General features: G+C 40.1%; 1 protein-coding gene across 1 annotated transcript; it reads left to right on the top strand.

The window, feature by feature from the left end:
* The first annotated feature begins 3,239 nt into the window (after positions 1 to 3,239).
* LOC109874194 (uncharacterized) lies at positions 3,240 to 12,270 on the top strand. Its single transcript, XM_020466009.2, has 3 exons — positions 3,240 to 3,424; positions 10,701 to 10,838; positions 11,118 to 12,270. Exons 1-3 carry the CDS (start codon positions 3,422 to 3,424, stop codon positions 11,349 to 11,351), a joined length of 375 nt encoding a protein of 124 aa, XP_020321598.1. The 5' UTR covers positions 3,240 to 3,421; the 3' UTR covers positions 11,352 to 12,270.
* Positions 12,271 to 13,425: the final 1,155 nt, after the last annotated feature.

Genomic DNA, 13,425 nt, shown 5'->3' with positions numbered 1-13,425 from the left:
GCAGGATTTGGTTCTTCTTCCTTTACGAACAACTCAGCCATAAGCTTGAGCACTCTTCTCCTTCTATTTGTGCATCGATGAGAAATTGCATTATGGGTTAGCAAAATGTTAAGGTATACAGTGCATTCGGAAAGTATTCATTTATTCTTAAAAAGATTCAATAAAATATTTTCCTTATCAATCTACACACATTACCCCATAACGACATAGCAAAAACAGGTTACATTTGAGAGTCTATATCTCAGGTGCATCCTGTTTCCATTGATCATCCTTGAGATGTTTAGATGTTTCTACAACTTGATTGGAGTCCACCTGTGGTAAATACAATTGATAGGACATGATTTGGAAAGGCACACACCTGTCTATATAAGGCCCCACAGTTGACAGTGCATGTCAGAGCAAAAACCAAGCCACGAGGTTGAAGGAATTGTCCTTAGAGCTCCGAGACAGGATTGTGTCAAGGCACAGATCTGGGGAAGGGTATCAAACCATTTCTGTAGCATTGAAGGTCCCCAAGAACACATTGGCCTCCATCATTGTATTTATTTTTACTTACTTTTTACGCCTTTTTCGTGCTGTCTAATTAGTAGTTACAGTTTTGTCCCATCGTTGCAACTCCCGTACGTACTCGGGAGAGGCAAAGGTCAAGAGCCATGCGTCCTCTGAAACATGACCCCTCCAAGCCGCACTGCTTCTTGACACACTGCTCACTTAACCCGGAAGACAGCCGGACCAATGTGTCGGAGGGAACACCCTACAGCTGGCGACCATAGTCAGCGTGCATGCGCACGGCCTGCCACAAGTAGTCGCTAGAGCACGATGGGACAAGGACATCACGGCTGGCCAAACCCTCCCCTAACCCGGACGATGCTGGGTCAATTGTGCGCCGCATCATGGGTCTCCCGGTCGTGGCCGGCTGCTATACAGCCTGGCATTGAACCAGGGTCTGTAGTGACGCCTCTAGCACTGTGATGCAGTGCCTTAGATCGCCGTGACACTCGGGAGGCCACTCCATCATTCTTAAATGGAAGACGTTTGGAACCAAGACTCTTCTCAGAGCTGGCCACCAGGCCAAAGTAAGCAATCGGGGGAGAATGGAGGCCCGCAGGAGGCCTTTTGCCTTTTGGTAGTCAGTCATTGTAACTAAGAATTTGTTCTTAACTGACTTGCCTAGTTAAATAAAGGTTTAAAAAAAATAAAAAAAAATAAAGGGCCTTGGTCAGGGAGGTGACCGAGAACCCAATGGTCACTCTGACAGAGCTCCAGAGTTCCTCTGTAGAGATGGGAGAACCTTCCAGAAGGAGCACTCCACCAATCAGGCTTTTCAGGCCAGATGGAAGACACTCCTCAGACACTCCGCACATGACAGCCCGCTTGGAGTTTCCCAAAAGGCACCTAAAGACTCTTAGACCATGAGAAGCAAGATTCTCTGGTCTGATAAAACCAAGATTGAACTCTTTGGCCTGAATGCCAAGCGTCACGTCTGGAGGAAACCTGGCACCATCCCTACGGTGAAGCATGGTGGTGGCAGCATCATGCTGTGGGGATGTTTTTCAGCGGCAGGGACTGGGAGACTAGTTAGGATCAAGGGAAAGATGAACGGAGCAAAGTACAGATAGATCCTTGATGAAAACCTGCCCCAGAGCACTCAGACTGGGGCAAAGGTTCACCTTTCAACAGGAGAATGACCCTAAGCACCCAGCCAAGACAACGCAGGAGTGGCTTCAGGACAAGTCTTTGATTGGCCCAGCCAGAGCCCAGACTTGAACCTGGTCGAACATCTCTGGAGAGACCTGAAAATAGCTATGCAGAGACGCTCCCCACCCAACCTGATAGAGCTTGAGAGAATCTGCAGAGAAGAATGGGAGAAAATCCCCAAAGACAGGTGTGTCAAGCTTGTAGTGCCATACCCAAGAGGACTCGAGGCTGTAATCGCTGCCAAAGGTGCTTCAACAAAGTACTGAGTAAAGGGTCTGAATACTTATATACATTTGATGTTTCAGTTTATTTTTGCAAAAATGTTAAAATACCTGTTTTTGCTTTGTCCTTACGATTTAATCAATTTTAGAATAAGGCTGTAACGTAACAATGTGGAAAGTCAAGAGGTCTGAATACTTTCTGAATGCACTGTATGTACAGTAGTTATAGGCCTATTTGCTTGCCTATATAAATGTACTGTAGGCTATTATTTTCCTAATTCTTAAATTAAAACTGTAGAATATGTATTAACCCTGTCGCGTGCTTCCCAGTCGAACAGTAAGAGCATATATGACAATTGTGTTACGTTTTTGTTCGCTTTGGTTGGGCTGTTCGCGCACCCATGTTGGGCACATTTCTTACGCATCAGCTAACCACATCATAAGTTAAAGGTTGCTTTCCCCTGCTCAGACGTGCGTTTACTCTAGGCATCGACATCGCATGGTGAAACATCGGAAGCCATTCACTTTCAATGGAAGGAAAGAGAGAAGTGGAGTGGGCAAAGGGACCGTTGAACAATATCAGCATGGGCGAGGGAGCTGAACAGTTGGGGAAAGCTGAACTTTATTCAAATCCGTGATGTGAAGTGACCAATTGAAGCTCACCATAGTTTCCAACCCCAACTGGATTGTCTGACAATGGCTGTTGATACGTAGCAGTACCTAGCTTGCTTGTTAGCTTGTTTTAGCACCCACATGATGACGAGGCTAGCGTGGGTAGGCCCGTGCCGCTTGTAGTGTAAACACTCTGTGAATCCCCTTTCTGTGTGATGTATACAAGCGTCTTATTTGTTGACATAATTCTCATTGAATTATAAAAGTATTTTTAGCCTACCTTATTGAGATCCTTCCATTTCACAATTGCCCCCTGCGTCTTTGATTACTGCAATAGTAAATAAAATACAAGTATATTTGTCATGTAAACAGTTTAGCAGATGTTATAGTGGATGGAGCGAAATGCTTATGTTACTAGCTTCCGACAATGCAGTAAAATGTCAAACAAGTACACAAATAATACAAATCCAAATATAATTTCAACAAATAGAAAACATTTTTTCATCAATTAACCTTGCCATTCAGACTATAAAGTGTAGGCTATATGCGATAGCATTTGACAGTAATATAATTGAATAACTTCATACAATATAATGGATAAACTTCATTTTCCCCGGAGGTTCTTTCAAGCTGCAATAGAACACTACCTATGAAAGGTCAACCAGGGAGGAATGTTGCCCTCCTCTTCCTTTAGTGACAAGGCAGGCCACATATAAAAGATGTTGTCAAAATAATGTGCAGAACAGTTCACTATCACGAACGAGGCTGGGTGAGTAAGTCACGAAGGCCTGCATGATCCCTCCTGACTAGAATGCGATTTCTACTGGAATTTGCACTGACTTAAAGAGAGGTTTTCCATTCTCGGGATAACAATAAAATCGTGCAGAAACATGGTAAGCTATTAACATTACAACATTAATCAAAAAAGGAAAAGTGACAATGTTTTATGCGGCCTTCCAACTTATTGTAATTTTGAGTTTAACTTCAGGTGCATGGGCTACTTATACTTTCTCTTTGCCTTTGTTGACAGAATAATGTTCTGTGAAATTACATTTGAGATCAAAGAGGATGCATAGAGCCTAGTTTATATTTTGTGATAATATAGAACGTTTAGATAACACCATTTACATGTGATAAATGCGTGTTTTAGGCTAAATGCTACTTTGACCATTCATCTGGGGGTGCATCTCAATAGTCTAAAGTGGGTTCCTCTCCTCACCCGTCCCTTCGCCTGTAGCCTAGTGAGTTCAAAGAACTCATCTTTGGCTTTATCCTACATTTTAGTTTTCAGACATTATGCAGATGATGGAGAGGAGATGGACAGCGGAAGCCACGTTAGCTTATTAACACACAACCCAGCATATATCCTAGGCTACCTGGAAGTTGTTGATGACACATTACCACACCACAAATGTAATCATTTGATTTACTTACTGTTAATTAAACACAGACAACATATTGACGATAATATTAACTTGAGTTCAGAACCAACACATTTCAATCAAATGTAGAATTTATTTGACAAATACATAGATACAATACATTTGAAAGGGGTATTTTTTTATCCTAATATTTAGTTAACTAAAAACATAAATAAATACCACACCACGCATTATTTTGCTGTGGTAAAATACATTTATAAAAATGACAGCTGAAGGGCCTCCCGAGTGACTCGTTGGTCTAAGGCACTGCGTCGCAGTTCTTGAGGCGTCACTACAGACCCTGGTTCGTTCCCAGGCTGTGTCACAACCGGCCATGACCGTGAGTCCCATAGGGTGGTGCACAATTGACCCAGCATCGTCTGGGTTAGGGGAGGGTTTGGCCAGGGGGGGCTTTACTTGGCTCATCATGCTCTAGCGACTCTTTGTGGCCTGCCGGGCCCCTGCAGTCGTCAGTTGAATGGAGTTTCCTCTGACACATTGGTGCGGCTGGCTTCCGGGTTAAGCTGGCGGGTGTTAAGGAGCGCGGCTTGGCAGGTCATGTTTCAGAGGACACATGACTCGACCTTCGCCTCTCTGGGTTAGGGGAGGGTTTGGCCAGGGGGGGCTTTACTTGGCTCATCATGCTCTAGCGACTCTTTGTGGCCTGCCGGGCCCCTGCAGTCGTCAGTTGAATGGAGTTTCCTCTGACACATTGGTGCGGCTGGCTTCCGGGTTAAGCTGGCGGGTGTTAAGGAGCGCTGCTTGGCAGGTCATGTTTCAGAGGACACATGACTCGACCTTCGCCTCTCTGAGCCCGTTAGGGAGTTTCATCGGGGAGAAAAAGGTCAAACAAATCAAATGGTTTGAAAGAAATTATGACAGCTGACACGCATGCACACTTTCACAGTCATCATATGCTAATACTACTCTGTTCTTTATTATTAGTATCTATCCTGATGCCTAGTCACTTTACCCTGCCTTCATGTACATATCTACCTCAAATACCTTATTATTATCTATCGTGATGTCTAGTCACTTTACCCTGCCTTCATGTACATATCTACCTCAAATACCTTATTATTATCTATCCTGATGCCTAGTCACTTTACCCTGCCTTCATGTACATATCTACCTCAAATACCTTATTATTATCTATCCTGATGCCTAGTCACTTTACCCTGCCTTCATGTACATATCTACCTCAAATACCTTATTATTATCTATCCTGATGTCTAGTCACTTTACCCTGCCTTCATGTACATATCTACCTCAAATACCTTATTAGTATCTATCCTGATGTCTAGTCACTTTACCCTGCCTTCATGTACATATCTACCTCAAATACCTTATTATTATCTATCCTGATGCCTAGTCACTTTACCCTGCCTTCATGTACATATCTACCTCAAATACCTTATTATTATCTATCCTGATTTCTAGTCACTTTACCCTGCCTTCATGTACATATCTACCTCAAATACCTTATTATTATCTATCGTGATGTCTAGTCACTTTACCCTGCCTTCATGTACATATCTACCTCAAATACCTTATTATTATCTATCGTGATGTCTAGTCACTTTACCCTGCCTTCATGTACATATCTACCTCAAATACCTTATTATTATCTATCCTGATGCCTAGTCACTTTACCCTGCCTTCATGTACATATCTACCTCAAATACCTTATTATTATCTATCCTGATGCCTAGTCACTTTACCCTGCCTTCATGTACATATCTACCTCTAATACCTTATTATTATCTATCCTGATGCCTAGTCACTTTACCCTGCCTTCATGTACATATCTACCTCAAATACCTTATTATTATCTATCCTGATGCCTAGTCACTTTACCCTGCCTTCATGTACATATCTACCTCAAATACCTTATTATTATCTATCCTGATGCCTAGTCACTTTACCCTGCCTTCATGTACATATCTACCTCAAATACCTTATTATTATCTATCCTGATGCCTAGTCACTTTACCCTGCCTTCATGTACATATCTACCTCAAATACCTTATTATTATCTATCCTGATGCCTAGTCACTTTACCCTGCCTTCATGTACATATCTACCTCAAATACCTTATTATTATCTATCCTGATGTCTAGTCACTTTACCCTGCCTTCATGTACATATCTACCTCAAATACCTTATTAGTATCTATCCTGATGTCTAGTCACTTTACCCTGCCTTCATGTACATATCTACCTCAAATACCTTATTATTATCTATCCTGATGCCTAGTCACTTTACCCTGCCTTCATGTACATATCTACCTCAAATACCTTATTATTATCTATCCTGATGCCTAGTCACTTTACCCTGCCTTCATGTACATATCTACCTCAAATACCTTATTATTATCTATCGTGATGTCTAGTCACTTTACCCTGCCTTCATGTACATATCTACCTCAAATACCTTATTATTATCTATCCTGATGCCTAGTCACTTTACCCTGCCTTCATGTACATATCTACCTCAAATACCTTATTATTATCTATCCTGATGCCTAGTCACTTTACCCTGCCTTCATGTACATATCTACCTCAAATACCTTATTATTATCTATCCTGATGCCTAGTCACTTTACCCTGCCTTCATGTACATATCTACCTCAAATACCTTATTATTATCTATCGTGATGTCTAGTCACTTTACCCTGCCTTCATGTACATATCTACCTCAAATACCTTATTATTATCTATCCTGATGCCTAGTCACTTTACCCTGCCTTCATGTACATATCTACCTTAAATACCTTATTATTATCTATCCTGATGCCTAGTCACTTTACCCTGCCTTCATGTACATATCTACCTCAAATACCTTATTATTATCTATCCTGATGCCTAGTCACTTTACCCTGCCTTCATGTACATATCTACCTCAAATACCTTATTATTATCTATCGTGATGTCTAGTCACTTTACCCTGCCTTCATGTACATATCTACCTCAAATACCTTATTATTATCTATCCTGATGCCTAGTCACTTTACCCTGCCTTCATGTACATATCTACCTCAAATACCTTATTATTATCTATCCTGATGCCTAGTCACTTTACCCTGCCTTCATGTACATATCTACCTCAAATACCTTATTATTATCTATCCTGATGCCTAGTCACTTTACCCTGCCTTCATGTACATATCTACCTCAAATACCTTATTATTATCTATCCTGATGCCTAGTCACTTTACCCTGCCTTCATGTACATATCTACCTCAAATACCTTATTATTATCTATCGTGATGTCTAGTCACTTTACCCTGCCTTCATGTACATATCTACCTCAAATACCTTATTATTATCTATCCTGATGCCTAGTCACTTTACCCTGCCTTCATGTACATATCTACCTTAAATACCTTATTATTATCTATCCTGATGCCTAGTCACTTTACCCTGCCTTCATGTACATATCTACCTCAAATACCTTATTATTATCTATCCTGATGCCTAGTCACTTTACCCTGCCTTCATGTACATATCTACCTCAAATACCTTATTATTATCTATCGTGATGTCTAGTCACTTTACCCTGCCTTCATGTACATATCTACCTCAAATACCTTATTATTATCTATCCTGATGCCTAGTCACTTTACCCTGCCTTCATGTACATATCTACCTCAAATACCTTATTATTATCTATCCTGATGCCTAGTCACTTTACCCTGCCTTCATGTACATATCTACCTCAAATACCTTATTATTATCTATCCTGATGCCTAGTCACTTTACCCTGCCTTCATGTACATATCTACCTCAAATACCTTATTATTATCTATCGTGATGTCTAGTCACTTTACCCTGCCTTCATGTACATATCTACCTCAAATACCTTATTATTATCTATCCTGATGCCTAGTCACTTTACCCTGCCTTCATGTACATATCTACCTCAAATACCTTATTATTATCTATCCTGATGCCTAGTCACTTTACCCTGCCTTCATGTACATATCTACCTCAAATACCTTATTAGTATCTATCCTGATGTCTAGTCACTTTACCCTGCCTTCATGTACATATCTACCTCAAATACCTTATTATTATCTATCCTGATGCCTAGTCACTTTACCCTGCCTTCATGTACATATCTACCTCAAATACCTTATTATTATTATCTATCCTGATTTCTAGTCACTTTACCCTGCCTTCATGTACATATCTACCTCAAATACCTTATTATTATCTATCGTGATGTCTAGTCACTTTACCCTGCCTTCATGTACATATCTACCTCAAATACCTTATTATTATCTATCCTGATGCCTAGTCACTTTACCCTGCCTTCATGTACATATCTACCTCAAATACCTTATTATTATCTATCCTGATGCCTAGTCACTTTACCCTGCCTTCATGTACATATCTACCTCAAATACCTTATTATTATCTATCGTGATGTCTAGTCACTTTACCCTGCCTTCATGTACATATCTACCTCAAATACCTTATTATTATCTATCCTGATGCCTAGTCACTTTACCCTGCCTTCATGTACATATCTACCTCAAATACCTTATTATTATCTATCCTGATGTCTAGTCACTTTACCCTGCCTTCATGTACATATCTACCTCAAATACCTTATTAGTATCTATCCTGATGTCTAGTCACTTTACCCTGCCTTCATGTACATATCTACCTCAAATACCTTATTATTATCTATCCTGATGCCTAGTCACTTTACCCTGCCTTCATGTACATATCTACCTCAAATACCTTATTATTATCTATCCTGATGCCTAGTCACTTTACCCTGCCTTCATGTACATATCTACCTCAAATACCTTATTATTATCTATCCTGATGCCTAGTCACTTTACTCTGCCTTCATGTACATATCTACCTCAAATACCTTATTATTATCTATCCTGATGCCTAGTCACTTTACCCTGCCTTCATGTACATATCTACCTCAAATACCTTATTATTATCTATCCTGATGCCTAGTCACTTTACCCTGCCTTCATGTACATATCTACCTCAAATACCTTATTATTATTATCTATCCTGATTTCTAGTCACTTTACCCTGCCTTCATGTACATATCTACCTCAAATACCTTATTATTATCTATCCTGATGCCTAGTCACTTTACCCTGCCTTCATGTACATATCTACCTCAAATACCTTATTATTATCTATCCTGATGCCTAGTCACTTTACCCTGCCTTCATGTACATATCTACCTCAAATACCTTATTATTATCTATCGTGATGTCTAGTCACTTTACCCTGCCTTCATGTACATATCTACCTCAAATACCTTATTATTATCTATCCTGATGCCTAGTCACTTTACCCTGCCTTCATGTACATATCTACCTCAAATACCTTATTATTATCTATCCTGATGTCTAGTCACTTTACCCTGCCTTCATGTACATATCTACCTCAAATACCTTATTAGTATCTATCCTGATGTCTAGTCACTTTACCCTGCCTTCATGTACATATCTACCTCAAATACCTTATTATTATCTATCCTGATGCCTAGTCACTTTACCCTGCCTTCATGTACATATCTACCTCAAATACCTTATTATTATCTATCCTGATGCCTAGTCACTTTACCCTGCCTTCATGTACATATCTACCTCAAATACCTTATTATTATCTATCGTGATGTCTAGTCACTTTACCCTGCCTTCATGTACATATCTACCTCAAATACCTTATTATTATCTATCGTGATGTCTAGTCACTTTACCCTGCCTTCATGTACATATCTAACTCAAATACTTTATTAGTATCTATCCTGATGCTTAGTCACTTTACCCTGCCTTCATGTACATATCTACCACAAATACATTATTATTATATTTTTATTTTTTATTTCACCTTTATTTAACCAGGTAGGCAAGTTGAGAACAAGTTCTCATTTACAATTGCGACCTGGCCAAGATAAAGCAAAGCAGTTTGACACATACAACGACACAGAGTTACACATGGAATAAAACAAACATACAGTCAATAATACAGTAGCAACAAGTCTATATACGATGTGAGCAAATGAGGTGAGATAAGGGAGGTAAAGGCAAAAAAAGGCCATGGTGGCAAAGTAAATACAATATAGCAAGTAAAACACTGGAATGGCAGATTTGCAATGGAAGAATGTGTCAGTTTCTTGCATTTCACTCACTAATGGTAAAGGTTAGGATCGAGGGAGGGGAAGCTGATCTTAGATCTGTACCTAGGAGACATTTCACCCTGGTGCCAAACTCACATTCTATCACTTCTTCTGGCTGTCAAAGAGGTTCTCTTAAATCACAAGGCACATTTAAACTGTGTTAGCTATTCTATTCCAAGTGGTTACAGGTTTAGTGAGCTGTTCAACGTTTCTGAGGATGATATCAATGTCTTGATTCAATTATGAGATTGTCCTGAAAAAAGGGTGACAATTACAAGCAGGAGGCATCATTATGTTTACAATAAACATGCTGTGGTGGTGCGGTAAATGCACTATCCAGTTCATATGTGCTTCAACCCAGTTCACATGACTTTTCAACACAAAATACACAGGATTGTTATGATGTTAAAAACAAGCGCTTGTGTCATACAGTTCTGTTAAATCGCAATGTTTTCAATATCATACAAATCCTGTGTATTTTGTGCTGAAAACTCATATGAACTGGGTTGAACATGGATACCACATATTGCACCACAAAATAGTTTTTAAAAAATCAAGTTGTATTTATTTCATGCTCCATCTCTCTCAGCCTGAGAATAACAACCAGCAGCGCCAGGTTCAGGAGGAGGCAGAGGAGGTGAAGGTCATCATGATGGACAACATGGAGAAGACTGAGGAACGCAAGGAGAAAGTGCAGGACCTTGACGAAAGGGCTGGGGAACTGAAGGTGAGACTGGGATTGCAAATTTGTTTTAGGCATACACTTCCAATTCAGATAAATGTTTTAGGGTGAACTTTTTCACACAAAAGCTGTTCAGACCTCACTCTGGCCTGCCTGCTGCTAACCTGAGGTCCTTTTTTGCTGTTCAAGATAGACAGTGGAGTTACATTACATTGTAATGTACATTACATTGTACATTACATTATTTTACATACATTACATTGTCATAACAGTGTATTTTGACTTTGGTACTTGATTGGGTGGTCTGTTTGTTTGTTTGTTTAGAGCAAGTCCTTCCACAAGACCGCAAGGAAGGTGCAGAAGCAGATGAAATGTGACAACGTCAAGGCCTCCTGGAAGCTCATTGCTGTTGTTGGAGCCATGGCCGCGATTATCATTATAGTTGCCATCATTATGTGGGTCAACAAAACATCGAGCCCTGAAATCACACATGAAAGAGTCATTACCCCAATGCACGAAAATGGCATTACACCAACAACCAATGGGCCTGGGATATAGGCTAAACCAGGACCAATATGGCTGAAGAGGAAACAAATAGTGGACACTAATCGAAAGATACTACTATCGGTCAAAAGTCCCCCCCCCCCCAAGAAAATTCTGGAGTTGATGCTTCACTTGTCCTCATACACCTATAGGATACTCCTACTTATGCATCAGGGAAGCGATAATGTGTTAGGTGCAAAACTCAAATAATCCCATTATTCAGAATATTTTTGTATTACTAATTTATTATGTATTACTGGACTTCTTGGGATATATTCTATTTCTTTTTTCTTTATTCAACAAGGCAAGTCAGTTAAACTCAAATTCTTATTTTCAATGACGGATTAGGAACAGTGGGTTAACTGCCTTGTTCAGGGGCAGAACGACAGATTTGTACCTTGTCAGCTTTGGGATTTGATCTTGCAGCCTTTCGGTTACTAGTCCAACTCGCTAACTGCTAGGCTACCTGCCACCCCACAATTAAGGTTAACCTGAATAACCTCACATATTCAATGGTACAATTCATTTACCAAACAGTTATGTCCAGACATAAATGTGTTTTAAGATATTGGCTATTATTTTTACTGGAGGTACACACAATTTTCTCTCGGTCATTCTTGAAGATCCCTTATCGGCTAGTTGATAGATGTCGCGTGTTGACAAAACAAACAAGAATTGCCATATATTAACATGCAACACAATTCTCTTAAAAAGAGACTAAAGTCCTCATAATAATGCATTTTTAAAAATGTTACATTTGATTTATAGTCACATTAAATAATTGACAACAGCAATAATACTTTTTTGTGCTGTAAGCTGTGGAGTTGTCACCCTTTTGTCACTTTTAAAACAGTCGGCAGGAACTCCCCAATAGACAGCTGTCTTGTTCTTTGAACAGGTTAATGGAGTATAATAAAAACACTTGTTGATTTCATCTTTTAATAATTAATTAATTTAAATGTACATGAACCCTGATTGCTCAAGATTTCAGTGGAAATATGTTATTTTGACATTTTTACAAAATAATAAAAAATGAAAAGCTGAAATGTCTTGAGTCAATAAGTATTCAACACCTTAATTATTTGTATTTATTATAGATTCCCATTAGTTGCTGCCAAGGGAGCAGCTACTCTTCCTGGGGTTTATTATAGATTCCCATTAGTTGCTGCCAAGGGAGCAGCTACTCTTCCTGGGGTTTATTATAGATTCCCATTAGTTCCTGCCAAGGCAGCAGCTACTCTTCCTGGGGTTTATTATAGATTCCCATTAGTTCCTGCCAAGGCAGCAGCTACTCTTCCTGGGGTTTATTATAGATTCCCATTAGTTGCTGCCAAGGGAGCAGCTACTCTTCCTGGGGTTTATTATAGATTCCCATTAGTTGCTGCCAAGGGAGCAGCTACTCTTCCTGGGGTTTATTATAGATTCCCATTAGTTGCTGCCAAGGGAGCAGCTACTCTTCCTGGGGTTTATTATAGATTCCCATTAGTTGCTGCCAAGGCAGCAGCTACTCTTCCTGGGGTTTATTATAGATTCCCATTAGTTCAGCTACTCTTCCTGGGGTTTATTATAGATTCCCATTAGTTGCTGCCAAGGCAGCAGCTACTCTTCCTGGGGTTTATTATAGATTCCCATTAGTTCCTGCCAAGGCAGCAGCTACTCTTCCTGGGGTTTATTATAGATTCCCATTAGTTGCTGCCAAGGGAGCAGCTACTCTTCCTGGGGTTTATTATAGATTCCCATTAGTTGCTGCCAAGGGAGCAGCTACTCTTCCTGGGGTTTATTATAGATTCCCATTAGTTGCTGCCAAGGGAGCAGCTACTCTTCCTGGGGTTTATTATAGATTCCCATTAGTTGCTGCCAAGGGAGCAGCTACTCTTCCTGGGGTTTATTATAGATTCCCATTAGTTGCTGCCAAGGCAGCAGCTACTCTTCCTGGGGTTTATTATAGATTCCCATTAGTTCAGCTACTCTTCCTGGGGTTTATTATAGATTCCCATTAGTTGCTGCCAAGGCAGCAGCTACTCTTCCTGGGGTTTATTATAGATTCCCATTAGTTCCTGCCAAGGCAGCAGCTACTCTTCCTGGGGTT

Source organism: Oncorhynchus kisutch, linkage group LG29, assembly GCF_002021735.2.
Source record: "Oncorhynchus kisutch isolate 150728-3 linkage group LG29, Okis_V2, whole genome shotgun sequence".
NCBI lineage: Eukaryota > Metazoa > Chordata > Actinopteri > Salmoniformes > Salmonidae > Oncorhynchus > Oncorhynchus kisutch.
The sequence above is the reverse complement of the archived record's forward strand: the minus strand, read 5'-3'. Positions and strand labels throughout refer to the sequence as shown.